Source organism: Podarcis filfolensis (assembly GCF_964270895.1).
Source record: "Podarcis filfolensis genome assembly, chromosome: 2".
NCBI classification, from domain to species: domain Eukaryota; kingdom Metazoa; phylum Chordata; class Lepidosauria; order Squamata; family Lacertidae; genus Podarcis; species Podarcis filfolensis.
This window is the reverse complement of record NC_139605.1, coordinates 68470492-68488342: the sequence shown is the minus strand read 5'-3', so window position 1 is coordinate 68488342 and position 17851 is coordinate 68470492. Positions and strand designations below refer to the sequence as shown.

The window sequence follows — 17851 nt, the reverse complement described above, 5'->3', positions numbered from 1 at the left end:
CTTATTAAGTAGTAAGCCCTGTTCCAAAAGTCAGGCTTACTTCTGAGTAAACACTTATAGGATTTTCACCTGTAGTAATAGGAAGAAATATCAATCTATCCCCAATTTTAAATCAATTGCCAAAAGTTTCTCAAGCTTCAGGCTGCTTTTAAGCAATAACTTATGGGGAGGATACACTGCTTTCCATAATATGTTTCAGATAGGTGTCATACAATACTTCTTGAACCAAAGGTAATGCATTTTATTGTGTGATTCTTTACATGTCTGCTATGTTCCATTGAGGGTGGCATGTAACAATATTCCAAAGGTGGCTGACAGGTTGATTCTGTTGGTAGGCTATCATCCCCAAGAACAGACATTGAGATCTTTCTGCAGTTGTATACCAAGCACTGAAGATGACATACCTCTTGAAATGGCTCTGCTTCCTGGTAGCAGAGGGTATAACATCAACAGTGACACAGTAAAATTTCCTAAGCCAGAGTGTTACATATTTAAATCTCTTGGCTGGATTCATCTGAGGAATGAAATTTGGGAGATCATAAAGCAAAGCAAACAAGTCTTTGTTGAAGAAATATCTATGTTAGCTATGGAGCTGCTCTAAGTTCTGCAGGTTTCTTCACTGACCTTGGTATCTGTCACCTTGGTCATCCCTCTGTAGTGGCAGCCCCAAATCTTTTTCAACCCATGCTCCACCTTTAGCTCAAATATGTGTTTGGGGATCCACTTCTTTATTTATTTTTACCATGTAGATGTATGGTATACTGGGAGTTCACTGAGTGATTTCCAATAGAGAGGAAATTTGGAGTAATAATTCCTGCTAAACAATAACAAGAAAACTTTTCCCCAAATTAGGCAGCTGAGATGAAGAAAGCTTGGTATGGGGATGGGAACCTGAATGGGCTGTGAGCTCAGTTCTGTTACTGGGGGGAAATTGAGGGTTGAGTGTGTGTGTTTGTAAGCACCCTGTTTCTAAAAGTGTGTTGCTTCCCTCACCAAACCATGATTTTGCATCTGGCTCTGCTTGATGGATCTCAGGGTCCAATAAAAACTAACCAATCAATCAAACAAACAATCAGATACTGCAGTCCTGAAGTCTATCTGCCCCATCTCTATCAGGTAGGTCATATCTACAAAAAGTATAGGAAAAGCTCAATAATGATTGTGTTGCAGGTGAAGCACTACTCACACTTCTTCAGTTCCTTCTAAGAAGGTGCAAGGGCAATCTGAGTCGAGTTTTCCATGACACAGCTGATGGCAAAGATTTTATTCAGCACATTCCTCTCCGAGTACTGCATTTTTATTAGTTCTGTTATCATCTGACTCAAAGCACATTGTTCAATATTGGTTCCCCCCCCCCGCCCCGATACCCAAGGAAACAAATGCCAGAGTGGAAACACATGAATATAAAGATACTCAATGAACACACAAATGAGAATCCTGGGTTGATTTGTGTTGTGTAAAAAGGTATCTATGGGAGTGGGTGCAGGCATTTTGCTCCATGAAGGAATATATGTAGTCCTGTCTCAGACAGAGACAAGAGCAGGTAATATCCATCCCTTCTGTTTTCAGAAGTTTAGTACAGTTGTATCTTGGATCCCAAACGCCTTGGTACTTGGACGTTTAGGTTCCCAAACGCCGCAAACCCAGAAGTGAGTGTTTGAGAATGTTATTTGGAACCCGGATGTCCGACTGGGCTTCTGCGGCATCCAATGGACTGCAGGAGCTTCCTGCAGCCCATCAGAAACCGCACTTTTCTGAACATTTTGGAAGTCAAACAGACTTCTGGAATGGATTCTGTTTGACTTCCATGGTACAACTGTATCTAATTCCTGTCCCTAACAAGAGAAAACATGCCATTCTAGTTTTCTAAATGCAGGGCTTGTTGATGTTCTTTTAATTGGGGCAGAAGCATTTAAAATATGCAGCCTCTCACCTGCGTTTTGAAGTACTACTGACTTTAAAGGCTATGCCGCTACGACATCTTTGAAGGTAGAGTGCGGCTCTAACTCCTCAAGTGCCTACCATCTGTTTGACCTTCATACTACACAGACATCTGTGGTACTCTGGTTTAAATAATAATGTTGCTCTCCGTCTCTAGAGACTAAGAGCATTTTTCCATTCACTAACACTAACAACACCTTTGAGCCTCTGTTTTGCTATTTGTGGACACGTGAGAATGTTTTTTGAAAAGCGGCATTAGAAAACAGGAAAGAAAAAAATAAATGTACAGTATAGATTTTACATTCACATAAAAGATGTGGGGGGGGCGCATTCTTGATCATTGCCTTTGTCTTGGAAAATGATACAATAAGGATTTTGCCACTGTGGATTGCAGAGAAACCAGTGCTCTGACCCTGGTTTGAGAGATAAAGAGACCGAGGAACTTCTACACTGCAGTTTGTTTGATTGAACTTATATCCTACCTTTCCTGCAATGAGCTCAAGGTGGAGTATTTGGTTTTCTTCCTTCTTATTTTATTCTCACAACAACCCTGTGAGGTAGGTTAGGCTGAGAAACAGACTGGTCCAAAGTCACCCAGTGAGCTTCATGGCTGAGTAGAAATTTGAACCCTGGTCTCCCAAGTCCTGGTCCAGACTCTAACCACTACACCACCCCGGTTCACTGGCCTTTGGTTGCTATTGCAATCTTTTAATGGCACACAAAGGTTTTTCATATGTTACACTGAATAGCTATTCCTAGTATGTTTCATTGTCCCCTTTCTGGGTAGCTTTTGCTGAATGCAATCAAACCCTGAGAGATTAATCTCCAGAGAGACTATTGGGGTTGCTGAAATTTAATAATGAATAACTCAAATCTGTTTTCTCCAGATGCTGCCCAAAGAAGACCATGAACAATATGCAGGATTCTTATCAAATTCTCAGTGATCAGACATACTTACAGGTTCAGGGCTGATGACAGGAATTCAGCTCCCATGTGACAGCCTCCTTGAGCTCTTTATCTTCAACCTTTCCTGACTCAGAACCCACCTTTGCCCAAATATGCATTTAGGGATCCATTTCTTGATTTTTATTTATTTTTACCATATATTTGTATGATGAAAGTGCTGTTACCATGACTCACCTTAGGTGCTTTCTACTGAACCATTTGAAGTGAAGTCCAACTTGCTTTATGTATTGCTTTTTTATTGTTTGCTGGTTTATTGCTTAGTTTAAAACAACAGCAACACAGTACATATAAACATGAAAAATATGCAACAAAAAATGTAACAAAATGTTGCACATAATAATAAAAAAAATCCAAGTATCATTTGGGTGCATTTGCCAATACAGTACAGTGGTACCTTGGGTTACATATGCTTCACGTTACAGACTCTGCTAACCCAGAAATAGTACCTTGGGTTAAGAACTTTGCTTCAGGATGAGAACAGAAATCATGCTCCGGTGGCGCAGCAGCAGCAGGAGGCCCCATTAGCTAAAGTGGTGCTTCAGGTTAAGAACAGTTTCAGGTTAAGAACGGACCTCCGGAATGAATTAAGTACTTAACCCGAGGTACCACTGTACTGGCTCACTCCGCAGCAGCTGGCCTGGCTTTGTAATGCCCGAAACCAGTTGTAGAGACCCCAAAGCATATATTTGACCACTGCAGTCTTGGGCGTTTGCCGCCTGCTGGCCCAACCCTTAGGCATTGGGAGGCAGTAGCCTCTGGCAGCTAATTGTGGGCGTCAGGAAAGTGCAACAAACTGGCTCCCTAATGCATCATTACAGTATTTTTCTTCTCAGGGAGAAATGCTTTGTGGGGTCTTTTATTTTTTTAATGTCTGAGGTGTCAGGAGAGCAGCTATTTGGTAACTTAACTTGCAGGGGAGGACAGAGCATTTGCTGCTTCGCCTCATGCCTGGGGCCTGCTCTGAGGCGACTCCCAGCCTCTTTGTCTGTAAAGCGCCTGGCTTCTTTTGACCTTTGCCCTCCTGCAAGGCGGACTACCGGCGCCTTCTTGGGCCTCCCGCTGCCTGCCTCCTGCGCCTCAGCCGGACTCCCCAAAGGGGGCGGCGGGCAAAGGCGAGGACAGGGGAGAGAAAGGAGGGCCGAGAGCTGAGCGTTGATGTCTGCCGCCTTGTACGCATGCACCGCGGCAGCACGCGCGAGCCTGGCATCCTCTTAGCGCCGCCAAGCCGGGACGCGGCCTCGCCTTCTCCAAGAGGAGCCGGTGCAAAGAAGGGCGGCGGGCGCGCGGCTAAAAATAACCTCCTCTGCTGCTGCTGCTGCTGCGGGCGGGCAGGCTTGCGCCTGGGAGCAGCGAGAGCCAGCCAGTCCCCGTCGCCGCTGCCTCGACTGCTGCTGCTCCCTCAGTCACTGCAGTGAGTTTGCTGCAGTCCCCCCCTCAAGCTGCGCTCTCGCTTCAGGCCGCCCATGCTGCAGCCGGCTCCAGCAGGCATGCTCACCTTCTTCCTAGTGTCTGGTGGCTCCATCTGGCTCTTCGTGGGTAAGTCAGCCTCGGCGCTCGCTCGCTCGCTCCCCTCCCCGCCATCCCGCTCCTTCGCTTTCCTACGGTTTCTCTCTCTCCCCCCCCCCTCCCCACCTATCTCGGGCGCCGCTTCCCATGCCCCTCGCTGCGAGGGAAAACGGAACAAAAGCGGAAAGAGACGGAGGGTGTGCGCGGGGAGGCTCCTTTTTGGAAATGACCTCAATCCAACCCCGCACACCTCTCCCGGCCTCCATGGAAGCGGCTCGTCGGCGTGTCCCGCTGCTGCTGCTTTGAGCTGCTTCTCTCGGATCTCCTGGACATGAGCGCCGTCGTTGGGATGTGTTTTCCCCCAGACCCTCCGGAAGGACCAGGGCAGGAGAAGAGGAAGGCTGCGAGGGATGCTGCTGCCTTTGATGTCATCCTTCTGCGGTATTGGGCCCTATTGTGTGGAGGAATTTGGAAAGCTCAGCAATGCTGGGCGAGCCTGAAAAAAAGGGAAAAGATTACATAAGTTATCTGCTGTGATTTCGCTGCCTGCACCGGGGTCAAGATGCTCTCTTTTGAGTGTATAGGATAATGCATATGGGTGTGTGTATGGGTGCAAAAAGGAATCTGCAGTTGTGTGTGGCTGCTGCATGCAGTATTAATGATGGGTCAATGTTTTAAAGATGATGGGATCAGACAAAGAGGATTAGCGGGACCCCGGAATAGCTGCGATCCTCTTCAGCGCCTGACAGATTCAGTTTTAAATGGTGTAATCTGCTGCAATGATTTGAAATAGAACACTCTGGAGGTGAGGGAGAAGGGCAGCCTTTAGGAATCTGTAACTCCTTGTCATTTGTAGGTGATGGGTTGAGATCAACTTCTTTTTGGTGCAAAGATCTTTGCTGTGTTGAGTGGGTGTTGCTGCTATGAAGGGAGAACCATAGTTCACATGAGCTGAATTTATTTTCTGGTGCTAAAATAAATGCATGGGAATTAATGCTAGGCTCCTGCCTCCCCTCCATCCGTGTAGGAGGCAACTCTGTTTCTCTCCAGGGCATGCAAAGCCACAGAAAGGCACTTAGATGTGCCAATATTTCCTCTTGTTGGCCTGCGTTGGGGTGGGGGAGGCATCATCTAAATGGCTAGCAAATTCTTTTCAGCATGGTGGAAATCTAGTGGCGCTATAATAATATTGTGGGATGGGGGGAAGGAGGAAAAAAGATTTTGTTGCCACGTCTCATGTCTTAAAAAAGATAAATTTAGGAACTCATGCCAGCAATTGTTTGAAGACTTGCTTTTTTATTCTCAATATGTATGAAACACTTTGCATGTACTCAGAGGCTTATTTCTTTGCTGTTACTCTACACATTGCCATGTCCCCCCAGCCTTGCTGGTGAAATCTATGGCTTGAAGCCATCACAACAGAGTCCTCTTGCAGAGGCATAGGAAAGGACCAATATGTATGAACTGTTGAGGTTGAGGCAACAGAAAGCAAAATTAGCTCACTTAGCAGCTCCAGCCAAGAGAGACCCTGCCCCAGCCTATGCACCACCTGGACCCCAGAGCTCTTTCACTTTGTCTGCTTGTATTGGTCATGTCAGCTGGCTGCAGAAGCAAAGGCTTGAGCGTGGGGCCTAACGCCAATGAGGTAAGGCAGGAAGGAGAAGAGTATTTCAAATGAATGTTCTTGCTGTTTTATGTAGCATTTCTCAGGGAATAAAGCATTTGTTCCGTCTTAACTCTCATAACATCTCATAATGCTCCAGGAAGTCTTATTCTGTAATCTTACATGGGTGGGGCTAATAGTGATACCCTTAGCGGTTGAAGCACTTTGCATGTGCTCAGAGGCATATTTCCTTGCTGTTGCTTTACTGCTTACATTACATCTGATCCTGCACAATGGGTGACACTTGAGATATATGGCTGGGAATGTGATCTCTGCTTCGTGCTCATGTGATGAGGCGACAGCACAGCAAGGAGATAAATTACAACCTCCAGATCAGCTAATTACTGCAAGGCCTGGGGGCTGTTTCTGTGATAAGTTAATGCTGGTACCCCAAAGAATTCTGGTTCTATTCATTGCAAGCAAACACTCAAAGATCTAAAACTGGTACTTGGATACTTGGAAGCTAAATGTTTGCCCAGTCATACTATGCCATATTCTCTTTCGGAAAAGCCTAGCCAGGCCTCTGAGTCATGCAGGCATGGAATCAATAATTGATCATTTGTAGTTAAGTATAGAGCTGCCCTTAGGGGCCCCCCCTTTTACATAAACTTTTTCTTTTAGTACATGCTGAGGCCCTGAAATGTAATGGAATTGTTGTTTTTAAAAATGTGTGCTGCATCTGCCAATGACCTGTCCTTTAATATTACAGTATTTCTTCTAGTTTTAGGTGGTTAGTCCTAGGTAGTTAGATTTTATTGTGTCTTGTTTTGAGGGGATGGGTTTGGGGACTCCCCTGAATAAATTTTTTTTGGGGGGGAGAGCTCATGGGGGCAGGAGAGGAAACAGAAGTGCAGCTGTGCCAACAGAACTCTGCTTTGAATACAAACCTAAGTGTTTTAATAATTTCTGTATTTATTAAACTTCTATACTGCCCTCTGTCCTGAAGATCTAGGAAGGTTTACAGAAACCCCAACACACAATTAAAATGATGATATTATCAAACCCACCAACTTAAAATGACATACAGCATCATATATATTACTCCCATAGCTGTGCTATTTGTTTTAAAATGGAAAGGCAGGACAAAATTGCTTTTTATTGGAGCAACTCTGATGAAAAGTTACAAGGCTCAGGTATGTCCAACAAGGCTGCATGTTGAAACATTCAAAAGGAATGTTGAAAGGCTTAGTTAAACTGTGAAATTTTCTAGCCACTAGTTTGGATGGCTTTAAAAGAAGATTAGACAAATTAATGTAAAAGCTACTAGCTGTGATGGCTATGATCTGCCTCTACCTTGCTGGGAATTGCTAGTGGTGACATCCTCAGTCACAAAGAGCTGTAGCCAAGGAGAGAGAGTGTAACAATGAGCCATAGATGATGCACTAAGCCAAGCCTTGCTTTAGCTCAGGGTAGCACAGGAGTAAAAAGTGTGGGGAAGAGCAAAGCAGCTGTGAGCCTCTCTCCAGAAGCCCACAAATGGTGCTGGTAAGCCAAAGTTTGAGGTTGTACAAACCATGTCATAGCCATGTTTTCAACACCCACCCCAGGAACAGCCCAAGTTTTGGAAAACAGCTAATACCAATGTACCAAAATAGCCCGTGTAGTGTCCTCTATATGTTGTTGGACTACAGCTCGCACCAACCTTAACCATTAGCCATGCTGGCTGGGGCTGATGGGAGATGAAGTCCAACCAGTAGCAGTAGGTGGGGCTGCATTGCTGCTGCTGGTTACCAAGAGGGTGGAGAGGCAAGGCAGCAGGCAGTTCAGGTTCTGTGTTGGGAGCATTGGATTGGCTCTCCTGCTGCACTGTACTGCACTCCTCACTGTCCGCCCTCTTGACAACCGGCAGTATTAAGCAGTGTTGGGAAGCCAGGCCAGCAGTACAGCCCCACCTGCATCATCATGCTGGCCATTACAGAGTCCAAAGCTTAGGGAACTGTACTAGATGTTTTGAATGAGCAACTCGTTGTTTATTGTAAACCATCATTCTCCTCACAAATGTGGCAAAGCTGCTTATAATTCCTCAGTGGTGAAGGGGAAGCACTGCAGATGGTGAGCGTTTCTCTCCTCTTTCCTATTATTTTATAAATTCCAGCCCCAGAAAACAGATTGTTTGAAAGAACCTGGTTTAAATGAAGCCCAAGAGTTTAGCCAGTAGTACTAACTTGGTTGGACTTTTATGGTATGTGAAACCAGGGGTGGAGATGATGCAGGATTAATTGATGCAATCCTTTATCACAGGGGCAGGGAACCTTTGGATTTCCAGATGTTATTAGACTACAGTTGCCATCAGCCCAGACCAGCACAGGCAGTGATGAGAGCTGTAGTCCAACAACATCTGATGGGACACAAATTCCCCAACCCTGCTTTAAGACTTGGAGCATGTTTGCATTCCCACCTTATAGCACAGTGAAGCTGTTTTCTATGCATTTCACAGCTCCCCCCCCATCTGTTCACATAAACATGGTTTCAATTCAGTTGTCTGTGTATGCACCAGGGAGTGCTGAGGACACAGATGTTGTTACCCTAAGCAGAGGTGCTCACACCTTGGCTGGAGTTTAAGGACACCTGGCAGTATGATGCTTGTTTGACATAGAACAGTAGTAGCTCATAAGAAAGGATACTTAAGCATTTTGGACAAGGTCATGTAAATCCAGCACTGGAAGCAAAGCCAGTGCATAGTAAATGGGAATGTGAACACAGCCTAAGTTTTATTGGTTTCTTCTCCCTCCCTTCTCCTTTTATCATATAGCTTTAGTTCTGTTAAATGCTCCAAGGCTGAAGAACTAAATGTCCTTGAAAAGGATGATACAGTTTCAGTGTCCCTCTACAGCTGCTATAATGAAAGGGAAGCTTAAACTGGAGATTTGTAGTATTCATGTCACACATATTTGTTAACATGGGTGAACTAATTAAAAACATTGGCAAAGGTTACGCACTGATCCATGCTTAGACTGCAGTCCTATAGCTTACCTGAGAACACTGCCTTTGCCCATTGGCACTCCTGCTGGTGTTTTTTTGTTATTTAATAAAGTTTTCTTCCCTGAATAATCAAGATACAGGCAATACAGAGCTTTATAGCTCAATTCTTGAATTAGCTGTGAAAGAGATGTGAAGCAGTTCAGATGTTTCAGCTGGTGTAATATGACCATGCTAACCCATCTCTGTTAACAGTTGGGCAGCAGCCGTCTGCACTAGCTGACGTTTCTACGTGGACATCTCTGCATAAAACACATCACAGTAATCTGATCTAGAAGTAACTGAAGCATGAATGACAGAAGCCAGTCTCTGTCTTCCAGCAGTGTCCGCAGTGGGTGTCTCAACCAAAACTAATCAAAGGCATTATAGGTCACAGGGATTCTCAGTGTAATGTCAAGTACTGAAGTTTGCCTAAACTTCAAAGTGAATCTTTAGGAACTGTACGATTCTAACCAAAGCAATTTAACCTGCCCACAGGTGTCTCACTCCCCAAATGTTACCAACTCTGTCTAATCTGGATTGACTGTGTTCACTTTCATCCAGTCCATCACTGATCCTAGATGCTAATTCAGGGCACCACGGTCTTTGTGGGAGTTGCTAGAAGAGTGAGATAAAGGTGTGGGGCAGGTAAGGACATGTAAGGTGAGGACAATTGGGAGTTTGCTGATTAGACAGTGATCCCCACAGGGATTGGCAAAACTAAGAGGTTCCCCACTGGTAACTCCCTAGTAGAGTTGAGGGGGCTCATTGTCCACAAGCATTGGCAATCTGCCTTCATATAGCCATGCTCTCTCTGCTTGCAGCAGGTATGGTTTGGATGCAAACCATGTGTGCAAATGGACTTCAAATGTCCTCACTGTGACCACAATTATAGTAAGACCCTTTTGAACTCTGACAGGTGGCCAGGTCTGCGTACCTGTCAGTCATGTGATATCCTTATGGCATGTGATTGACTGCCACTCACGAAAGTGGATTTGAGGCTGTTTTCCTCTTTTGCCACAAATCCACTTTGGAAGCAAAAAGGAGATATTTGAATGTTTGCAGTAAGGAAAGTGATGGGGAAATGCACTGGTAAGTATGGGATAACAATTGACTTGATGCAACATCATTTAACCCTCTTCAAACAAATGAAAATGAATGCTTCTGAAGGCAACCCTGTTTAGGGAAGTTTTTAATGTTTGATGTTTTATTGTGTTTTTAATATTCTGTTGGGAGCTGCCCAGAGTGGCTGGGGAAATCCAGCCAGATGGGCGGGGTCTAAATAATATATATATATTATTATTATTATTATTACTATTACTTGCCAGAAGGGAGAGGAACAAGGTGGTGGTGCAAACACACGAGAAGGAGCTCTGCTGATGCCTTTGCACTGCACCAACCTCCCTGCTGCCTCCTCCACTCCCTCCAATTAAGCAACTGTGACCCATTTGCTGGGAAGCTAGTGTAGCTGCTCCACCCCACCTGGCAAGCCACTTCTAATTGGGTCGCTTATTAGTTTAATGCTGTATATGTTTTAACTGATTACATCAGAAATGGTAAGCTGCCTTGGGGAAAATATAGCATTTTGAAAGGTGGCTCAGAAATTTCTTAAATAAATAAGAAACTCCAGGGGAACTTTCTCACTGCAATTCTAAAAGCTACAACCATTTCTAAATTTGAAATCAGCCTTTCTGTCTCTTTATTCAAAGAAAGATTTATATGCTAATATATGGATAGAATAAAAAGTAATAATGTCCACTGTGTGGTAATCATTGATGATCCCAATAGTTTCTCATTCACATATGAATAACAGGAATCTTCTGTATTTCTGATAATAGCTTAAAGTTGGACTTTGATTATGCTTTCTTTCCACTAGGGGGAAGTGCGTTCTGCAACTTGGATTAGTGAAAGCTCTCTTGAGTTTTCCACAGTAATCTTTTGCAGACTTTACCCAACTGCCCCATCAGTTTCCCTAGACACTGGTTTACGGACCCAGCCTAGCTGAGCAGGTTCCTAATACTGAGTTTTAATTAAAAAGCAGCTACAGGGATTAATCGCCAAAAAAGTTTTCGTAGCACCACAGTCCCTTAGTTGGAGTCTTAAGCTATTGCCATAATTATTATTTGCCCCCTGTTTCTTATTGTTCTCATTATTAACTTGTGATGTACATTGAGATTCTCAAGGAAGATTGGGATTAAAGTATAACAACAACAACAGTATTAGTAATAATCATAGTAACGCCTTCAAACTCTTGTTATGGGCAGGAGAACTTTTATTCTTGTCTCTCTCCTCTCTCCAAACACATATGAACAGGGACGCACACAAAAATTATTTGCATAAGTTGAGCTGCTAAAGCCTAAAACTGTTTTTGCTGAATTAGTAAACATTCGTGTTTTTAGATGCCCTTTAGAAGAAATTACTATTGGAACAGTGTTTTTGTGTGTTTTGGTAAAAGGTTTACAGAGAATATTGTTCCTTACATGACTCAGTGTCCTCTTCATAAGGATCTTTGTGAAAAGTATTTGTTTGAGTTTAGTCCTACAACATTCTTTCTTAAAGCATTTATATGGTTTTTGATGTTGAGAATGAAAACTATGTTACTTTGTGTGTTTCCTTTTGTGCTGGCCAGGAAATTAAGAGCCCGATTTGTTACTTCAAGTCTGAATGCTCCTTTTGTTTTTGTTATGGCTTACAGCTAAACAATAAGCTTGTTACTACTTCTTACTTGAGAGTAAGTCTCAGTGAACTCTGTGGGACTTACTTCTTCTGAAGGATGTATAGGACAGCACTGTTAATGGTTTACTACTTGGTCTACAATGACAGGATGTTACTGGAGCCTCCACACCTGGTACTGTTGTGGATTTTATTTATTTAATAGTTTTTATACCATCTTTCAAAATACATTTCTGAAGCAGCATATATGATATAAAACTACTACCATTAAAATATATAATAAAAGAAATAAAAATGATAAATGCAAAGTAAAAAAAAATCAACAGTAGAGGAGTGGAAAAAGAAGTGTTAGCAGATTCAGTTTTTGAAAGCACAACAGAAAAAAATTCTGATGGTTGTGCAAAGGGAGCAAAACATTGTTAGCCTCTGCTACACACCCACACCCACCTAGAAAACATCAGAACGAGAACCCATTGAAAATTCATTTTAAGCCAGTGCTGGCGGGGGTGGGTGGATGACTGCTCTGAAAATACATGGGCATCAATTAGTGGTTCTGGCAACATGAGGCCTGAGGATTGTGTCAAAATGGCACATTATATTTTCTATTAGTGGTGTTACTGCCAGAAACAATGAGATGTCAAGGGATGGCTGGTTTGGGAGCTGTAGATAGAGGGCAGGATTTAATAGGATTTTGTGCTCATTGTGGTGGTGCTTAGTAGTGCTAACATCCTGAGGAGATAATATTGAAGTTGTGAAGGAAATATCTCCCAAGGTTTCCAGCTAACAGACAAGCAACAAGCCCAAATTCATATTTTTCCAGATACCAAAATTTCCCTATTAAGAAGGTTATTTGGAAGACCAAATGCAAAGTGTGTTTCTGCTTAACACACACACACACACACACACACACACACACACACACACCATCCCTAACATGAATTTATATTCATAATGCCAGGGATTCCTTATAAAGGGTATCTTAATATAGTACTCAGTGATGCAGTCATCAGAATTAAGTGTTGGTAAAGTCCCACCTCAGTTCTGTGGGATTTGGGGGGCATGTGTCTTTGGCTCTACAGCAAAAGAAGGCAGGTGGTTTAGTAGTTTGGATTGTGGCCACTTCCCTCCTCACCTGAAATAAAACATTCCTTTAAAACCAGATCTGTGCATGTTCAGGGGTACTGTATACCTTGATATGATTGGAGGCAACACCATTTGGTGCTCTGCCTCGGGCAACAGGAACATAGGAAGCTCCCTTTAATTCATCCGGTTCAGTGTTGCCTGCACTGACTTGGAAGCAGCTGTCCAGGGTTTCAGACCCCTTCTCCAGGGGTCTTTCCTAGCCCTACCTGGAGATGCTGGAGACTGAACATGGGACGTTCTGCAAACAAAGCAGATACTCCATCACTGAGCTATGGTGGTTCCCTAGATAAGTTTTGGGCATCGCTGCTCCACTGCAGCAGCAAATTGCAGAAGAAGATTAGTAGCAGGGCAGGCTGCTTTTCAACTAATTTGTCGTTACTGATTTTTATCACTGGGAACCCTTGAAAAGCTTCTAGAAAACCCCAAGGTTTCCTAGAACACAGAAATAAGCCGGCTAATTTGCATCATTACTCTCCTATCCTTTGTATCTTCCTCTTTTTTCTTTTCTTAAACCTTGCAAGAGGCATTTACTCTCCTGTCTGCTTGGTTTTCATAGACAGCTTCATGTGTCTGGGACTCATGGAAATACATTTTCTAAACCACATGCTTGCCCTTCTCTCTCTGCGCCCTCCCCCCCACCCCAAGCTAGGCTTGAATAATGAAAATAGAGGCCCAGCTTAGGAGACAGATGGCAAAACTGAATTAACTGAATATCCACGGAAAGAGTAACTGATTTGAACTCATGCCAAAGGCAAGGAATTCAACTATGTTGCAGTGGAATGGGAACAACATACATTATATCACTGTGTTGTTGCTTCAGCCACAAAACAGGTGGAATTTGCTGCTGCAAGTTCCCTTGTATGCACATTCCTGAGTGGCTATGCAAAGTTTGTGATTAAATTTAATTGAATTTCAACAGTAATATAATGCAGAACAGAAGTGAATGTTGCTGACTTTCAATGCGTTCACATTTTTACTGTTTGAGTTGGTTTAAATTAATTTGAGTCCAGAATGAGGTGGGTTAGGCTGAGACACAGTGAATGGCCCAGGAGTCACCCAGTGAGCTTCACGGCCAAGTGAGGATTTGAACCCTGGTCTCCCAGGTGCTAGTCTGACTTGCTCTTGTTACGTAAAGCATGATGTTGGAGAGTGGTTTTATGTAGTGACAAAGTTTGCATCTTTTAAGATGAAATGTAGGGTGGTACATATTAGCATTCTCTATCTTGTATGCAAACACATACACCCACAAAAAAGCAAGTAGTAAGCCAGCCATTAATCTATTTCTACAGCAGAAGTTTAGAATAAAGCTGATTACTTTTAAGTTCCTGGCTGGCGTCTGGTTCCATGATGACGGCATCTCCACCAGCACCTTGAGAGATCTAACAATAATAGTTGTTGCTGTTGTGAGACTGAGGCTACAAGAGCCAACCATTGCTTGCAATCTGCACCTGCTCTTGTTTCAACAGCACTGCTGAATTTGTGCTGATCATGCCAAAACCCAGGAAAAACTTAAAAAGCACCTTCTATTACTGTCAGTATAAGGGATGGCAGGGTCGCTTGAGGTTAGGGGCTCACACTTCTCTTCGTAGCATTTGGGATGTTTTGTTCCTCCACTTATTTAAAAGAGGAGGCTTTGTGGAAATTTCTTGTTACACAGGTCTCCAGTTCACTGGTCTGTTGACCTCCAGATATGCACACTGCTATGGTTTTCCTCATTGTAGATGTCTTTTACACATGCGGGACTGTACAGTGGTACCTCAGGTTACATACGCTTCAGGTTACAGAGTCCGCTAACCCAGAAATATTACCTCGGGTTAAGAACTTTGCTTCAGGATGAGAACAGAAATCGTGCCCCGGCAGCACAGCAGCAGCAGCAGGAGGCCCCATTAGCTAAAGTGGTGCTTCAGTTTAAGAACAGTTTCAAGTTAAGAACAGACCTCCAGAATGAATTAAATTCTTAACCTGCGGTACCATTGTACACACTAACTTTGATGATTTGGGGGACAGTATGAAAATGTGTAATATTGTTTTTCCTATGCTCAGTAGGCAACATATTGTCTTAGTGTGAGGCTACCACTGGGTTGTCTAGCCCTATGTAATAAGAGACAAAACTTCCACAAAATGCACCCTTGCCACAAAGCACCTTGAAAACAAATATGCTTGCTAAAGAGGCATGTTCAGATGATCAAGTATTTTTGCCACACTGGATTTAGGCCCAAGTATTTAAAAGACCTTGTTTAGCCTCCTGTATGGATTTGCAACATTTTTGAGTAATTCCTTCCATTGCTGAAACCCAATAAGTCATGTTCGTTCCCTCCCTCCTTTCTCTTCTCTTGTGTGGGCCAGTAGGTTCTGCTTGACACTGCTTGATGCACTATGTTCCTTCACAAAGAACACAGAGTAAGGCAGGCAAATACAGTCCAACTCAGTTTGCTTTTCTGAGAGCTGATCTTTATTATATATTCTCTAGACCAGGGCCTCCCAAGCTTTCCATGGTATATGGAATATATAGATTTTTTTAGATTTGCCTTGAGACAGACTTTAAACCTCTTTTGTTGACCACCAGCATTACGCTTTCCATTTTTAAGTTTGGAATAGAGAAGTTGCTTTGGAAGACGATAATCAAAGTCCGTGTCATGGACTTTGAAGACACTCAGACTCAGAATGCAAGGGAGAAATGTGCTAAGAGGAAGGCACGCTTGGCAAATCCACACTGTGATCAACTCCCGCCCAGGAACCAATGTCCCCACAGTGGAATGACATGTGGGTCCAGAATTGGCCACTTGTTAAAACCATGTTTATGGAAGACAATCTTACTCAGCTACAAGTTATCACCAAAGAAGAAGAAGAAGATAGCACCCTGAACACAAATCTGGTTTCAGGGCAGTTTACAAAACTAGTTTACTAGATTAGTAGTAAACTAGTAAAACAGATTTTTTTAGTAGACTCTGTCTTTCCAAAATTATTTTGCAGATTTCAGGTTATCTAGGTGTTTGTTTTAATGTATGTCTAGGTAGGAAACATAATTTGCTGCATTTGTGAAGGCATTTAGTTTCATAATTGGCCTTCCTAGTATACTTGTTGACAAAACAGAGGCGAAAGAAGATCTTGTTACAACCTTGAAACAAACACACACACATTCTCTCTCACTCACTCACTCACTCACTCACTCACACACTCACACACACACACACACACACAGACAGACTTAAAACTATGAACCTCCGGATTGAGTGAACGAAAATAACCTCTTCGCTGCACTTGAGTGTAATGCTTAAGCCCTAATTTTATTTTCTTCTGAAAGGATTTTTTGTTGTCCATTGACAGCAGCTTTATTCTGGCAGGATTTTTTCAGCCAACTATCTGAATAATAATAATGTTTAAAAAAATCCTTTCAGTTCACAGGCTGCTGAGGGTGGTGTGATACTGTGATCTGCCAACACCAATTCAGGCTTGTGTTTCATTCAGAGAAGCTATTTGCATATCCTCTGTTCCCCCTGTTTGCTCAAACACGTCTGAAAAAGCAAAGTTCTCAGCCATTGAGGTTGAAGAATGAGCCGTCTGGTAACTTAGCTGAGCTTTAATACTTCCCATACTTGTTACTTGTTTTACCATAGAGGGGAGTTCTGAGGTATCGGTTAAATTCATAACAACTCTCAAGAAATTATTTTCCAAAAGGAGAAAGAAAAGCAGCATTCAACAGATGGGAAAAGAGAGGGATGTACCTCTGTCAAGTCTAAAGGCCAGCTGATTGGCAATCCATTTGCACAAACTAAAAATTTGTATAAAAAATAATACTGTTTGTAACATATTAGAATTAGTCTGCAAAGTGAAAATGATTGTTGGTTCTAGGGTCAGGATGGATCAACAAAAGGAAATGCTTTTTCACACAATGCAGAATAAACATATGGAATTCCCTACCATAGCATGTGGTGGTTTTAGACAACTGTTCATGGTCAGAGCTTTATCCACAAATTTAAGTAGAATCTCCATGCTTAGCGTAATATTCCACTGACATAGAGGTGCACCCAATGTTTTCCTGTGAACATTTTAGGCACAAAAAGGTGGTAGGCAGGAGTCCAATTCATTTCCTGAAATACCCTCCAAAGTTTTCATGCAACCAATCAGATTTGACTGTGTGATGACATCACTGAGGGCAAACAAAGCCAATTCAGAGTGAGAGCAGTACTTCCTGAATGTGTCTTGTTTCCTATTCAGGAATTTGAATGCAAAATTGGGAATGTTTCTGAATCTTGAGCAGATTTCAGGTGAATCTTGTGAATATTCATTTCAATGATGGACTGCACCATCCAGTTGTTTTCTTGGTCAGTTGCCGTATGAATATAACTACTTGTTATTAACATAGAGGGGAGATAGGTTTTACTGGCTCTGTGTTGGGGTTTTTTTTTAGGTGAGCCCGGTCTCCATCAAGATTCTCCTCTACCTCTTTTTGTGCCGTGTATCATTTTTTTGTGTGGTTTTTGTATGCCTGATCAGACAAATCATAGAATTTTATTGCTGGAAGGGAACCAAAGGATCATCTAGTCCAGGTCAGCCTAATAATACTGGCCCACATGACTGCTCTATCTCAACATCTTGCAACACTCAGCAGAGCCACAGAAAGAAGCCCCTGAATCTGGTGCTGCGTGGTTATATGCCGGGGCAGCTGATGATAGAACTGAGATGTTTGAAGACGCATGGAATAAGCTTCTTCCCCTTCAAAACATTTAATTTGCATATGAGGCTATTATTATCTGATTCCAAGCCTGTTTGTGCTGTCTGTAGGGTCAATGTAGTTCTTTAGGAACCCTGACATATTTCATGGTGGGGTGGAATACTGTTGTGATTGTTCACCTTTAGCCATGCCTTTTTGATACTATTTCTCCCTTGATTTGCTTCCATTTGAGCTGTGTTTCCCCTCCCGCTTGTTTCATTCAAAGGATTATGCACCTCTTTTCTTCTTCATTGAGTGATCTCAGCTGCACACGTACAGAAATACTG

General features: G+C 42.9%; 1 protein-coding gene across 9 annotated transcripts in view; it reads left to right on the top strand.

The window, feature by feature from the left end:
* The first annotated feature begins 3930 nt into the window (after positions 1–3930).
* ACSL6 (acyl-CoA synthetase long chain family member 6) overlaps positions 3931–17851 on the top strand; it is a 78517-nt gene continuing 64596 nt past the window's right edge. For 3 of the 9 annotated variants that reach the window (XM_083600105.1, XM_083600118.1, XM_083600110.1), the window contains exons 1-2: positions 7459–7561; positions 9533–9682. Coding sequence is in view for 5 of the 9 variants with exons in the window: in XM_083600116.1 (XP_083456242.1) it covers positions 4371–4443 (73 nt within the window). In the remaining 4 variants the exon portion in view is untranslated. Of the gene's footprint in view, positions 4855–7458; positions 7562–9532; positions 9683–17851 lie in introns of those variants that run through there. The other 6 variants (XM_083600116.1, XM_083600101.1, XM_083600099.1 and 3 more) reach the window with 6 other exon arrangements.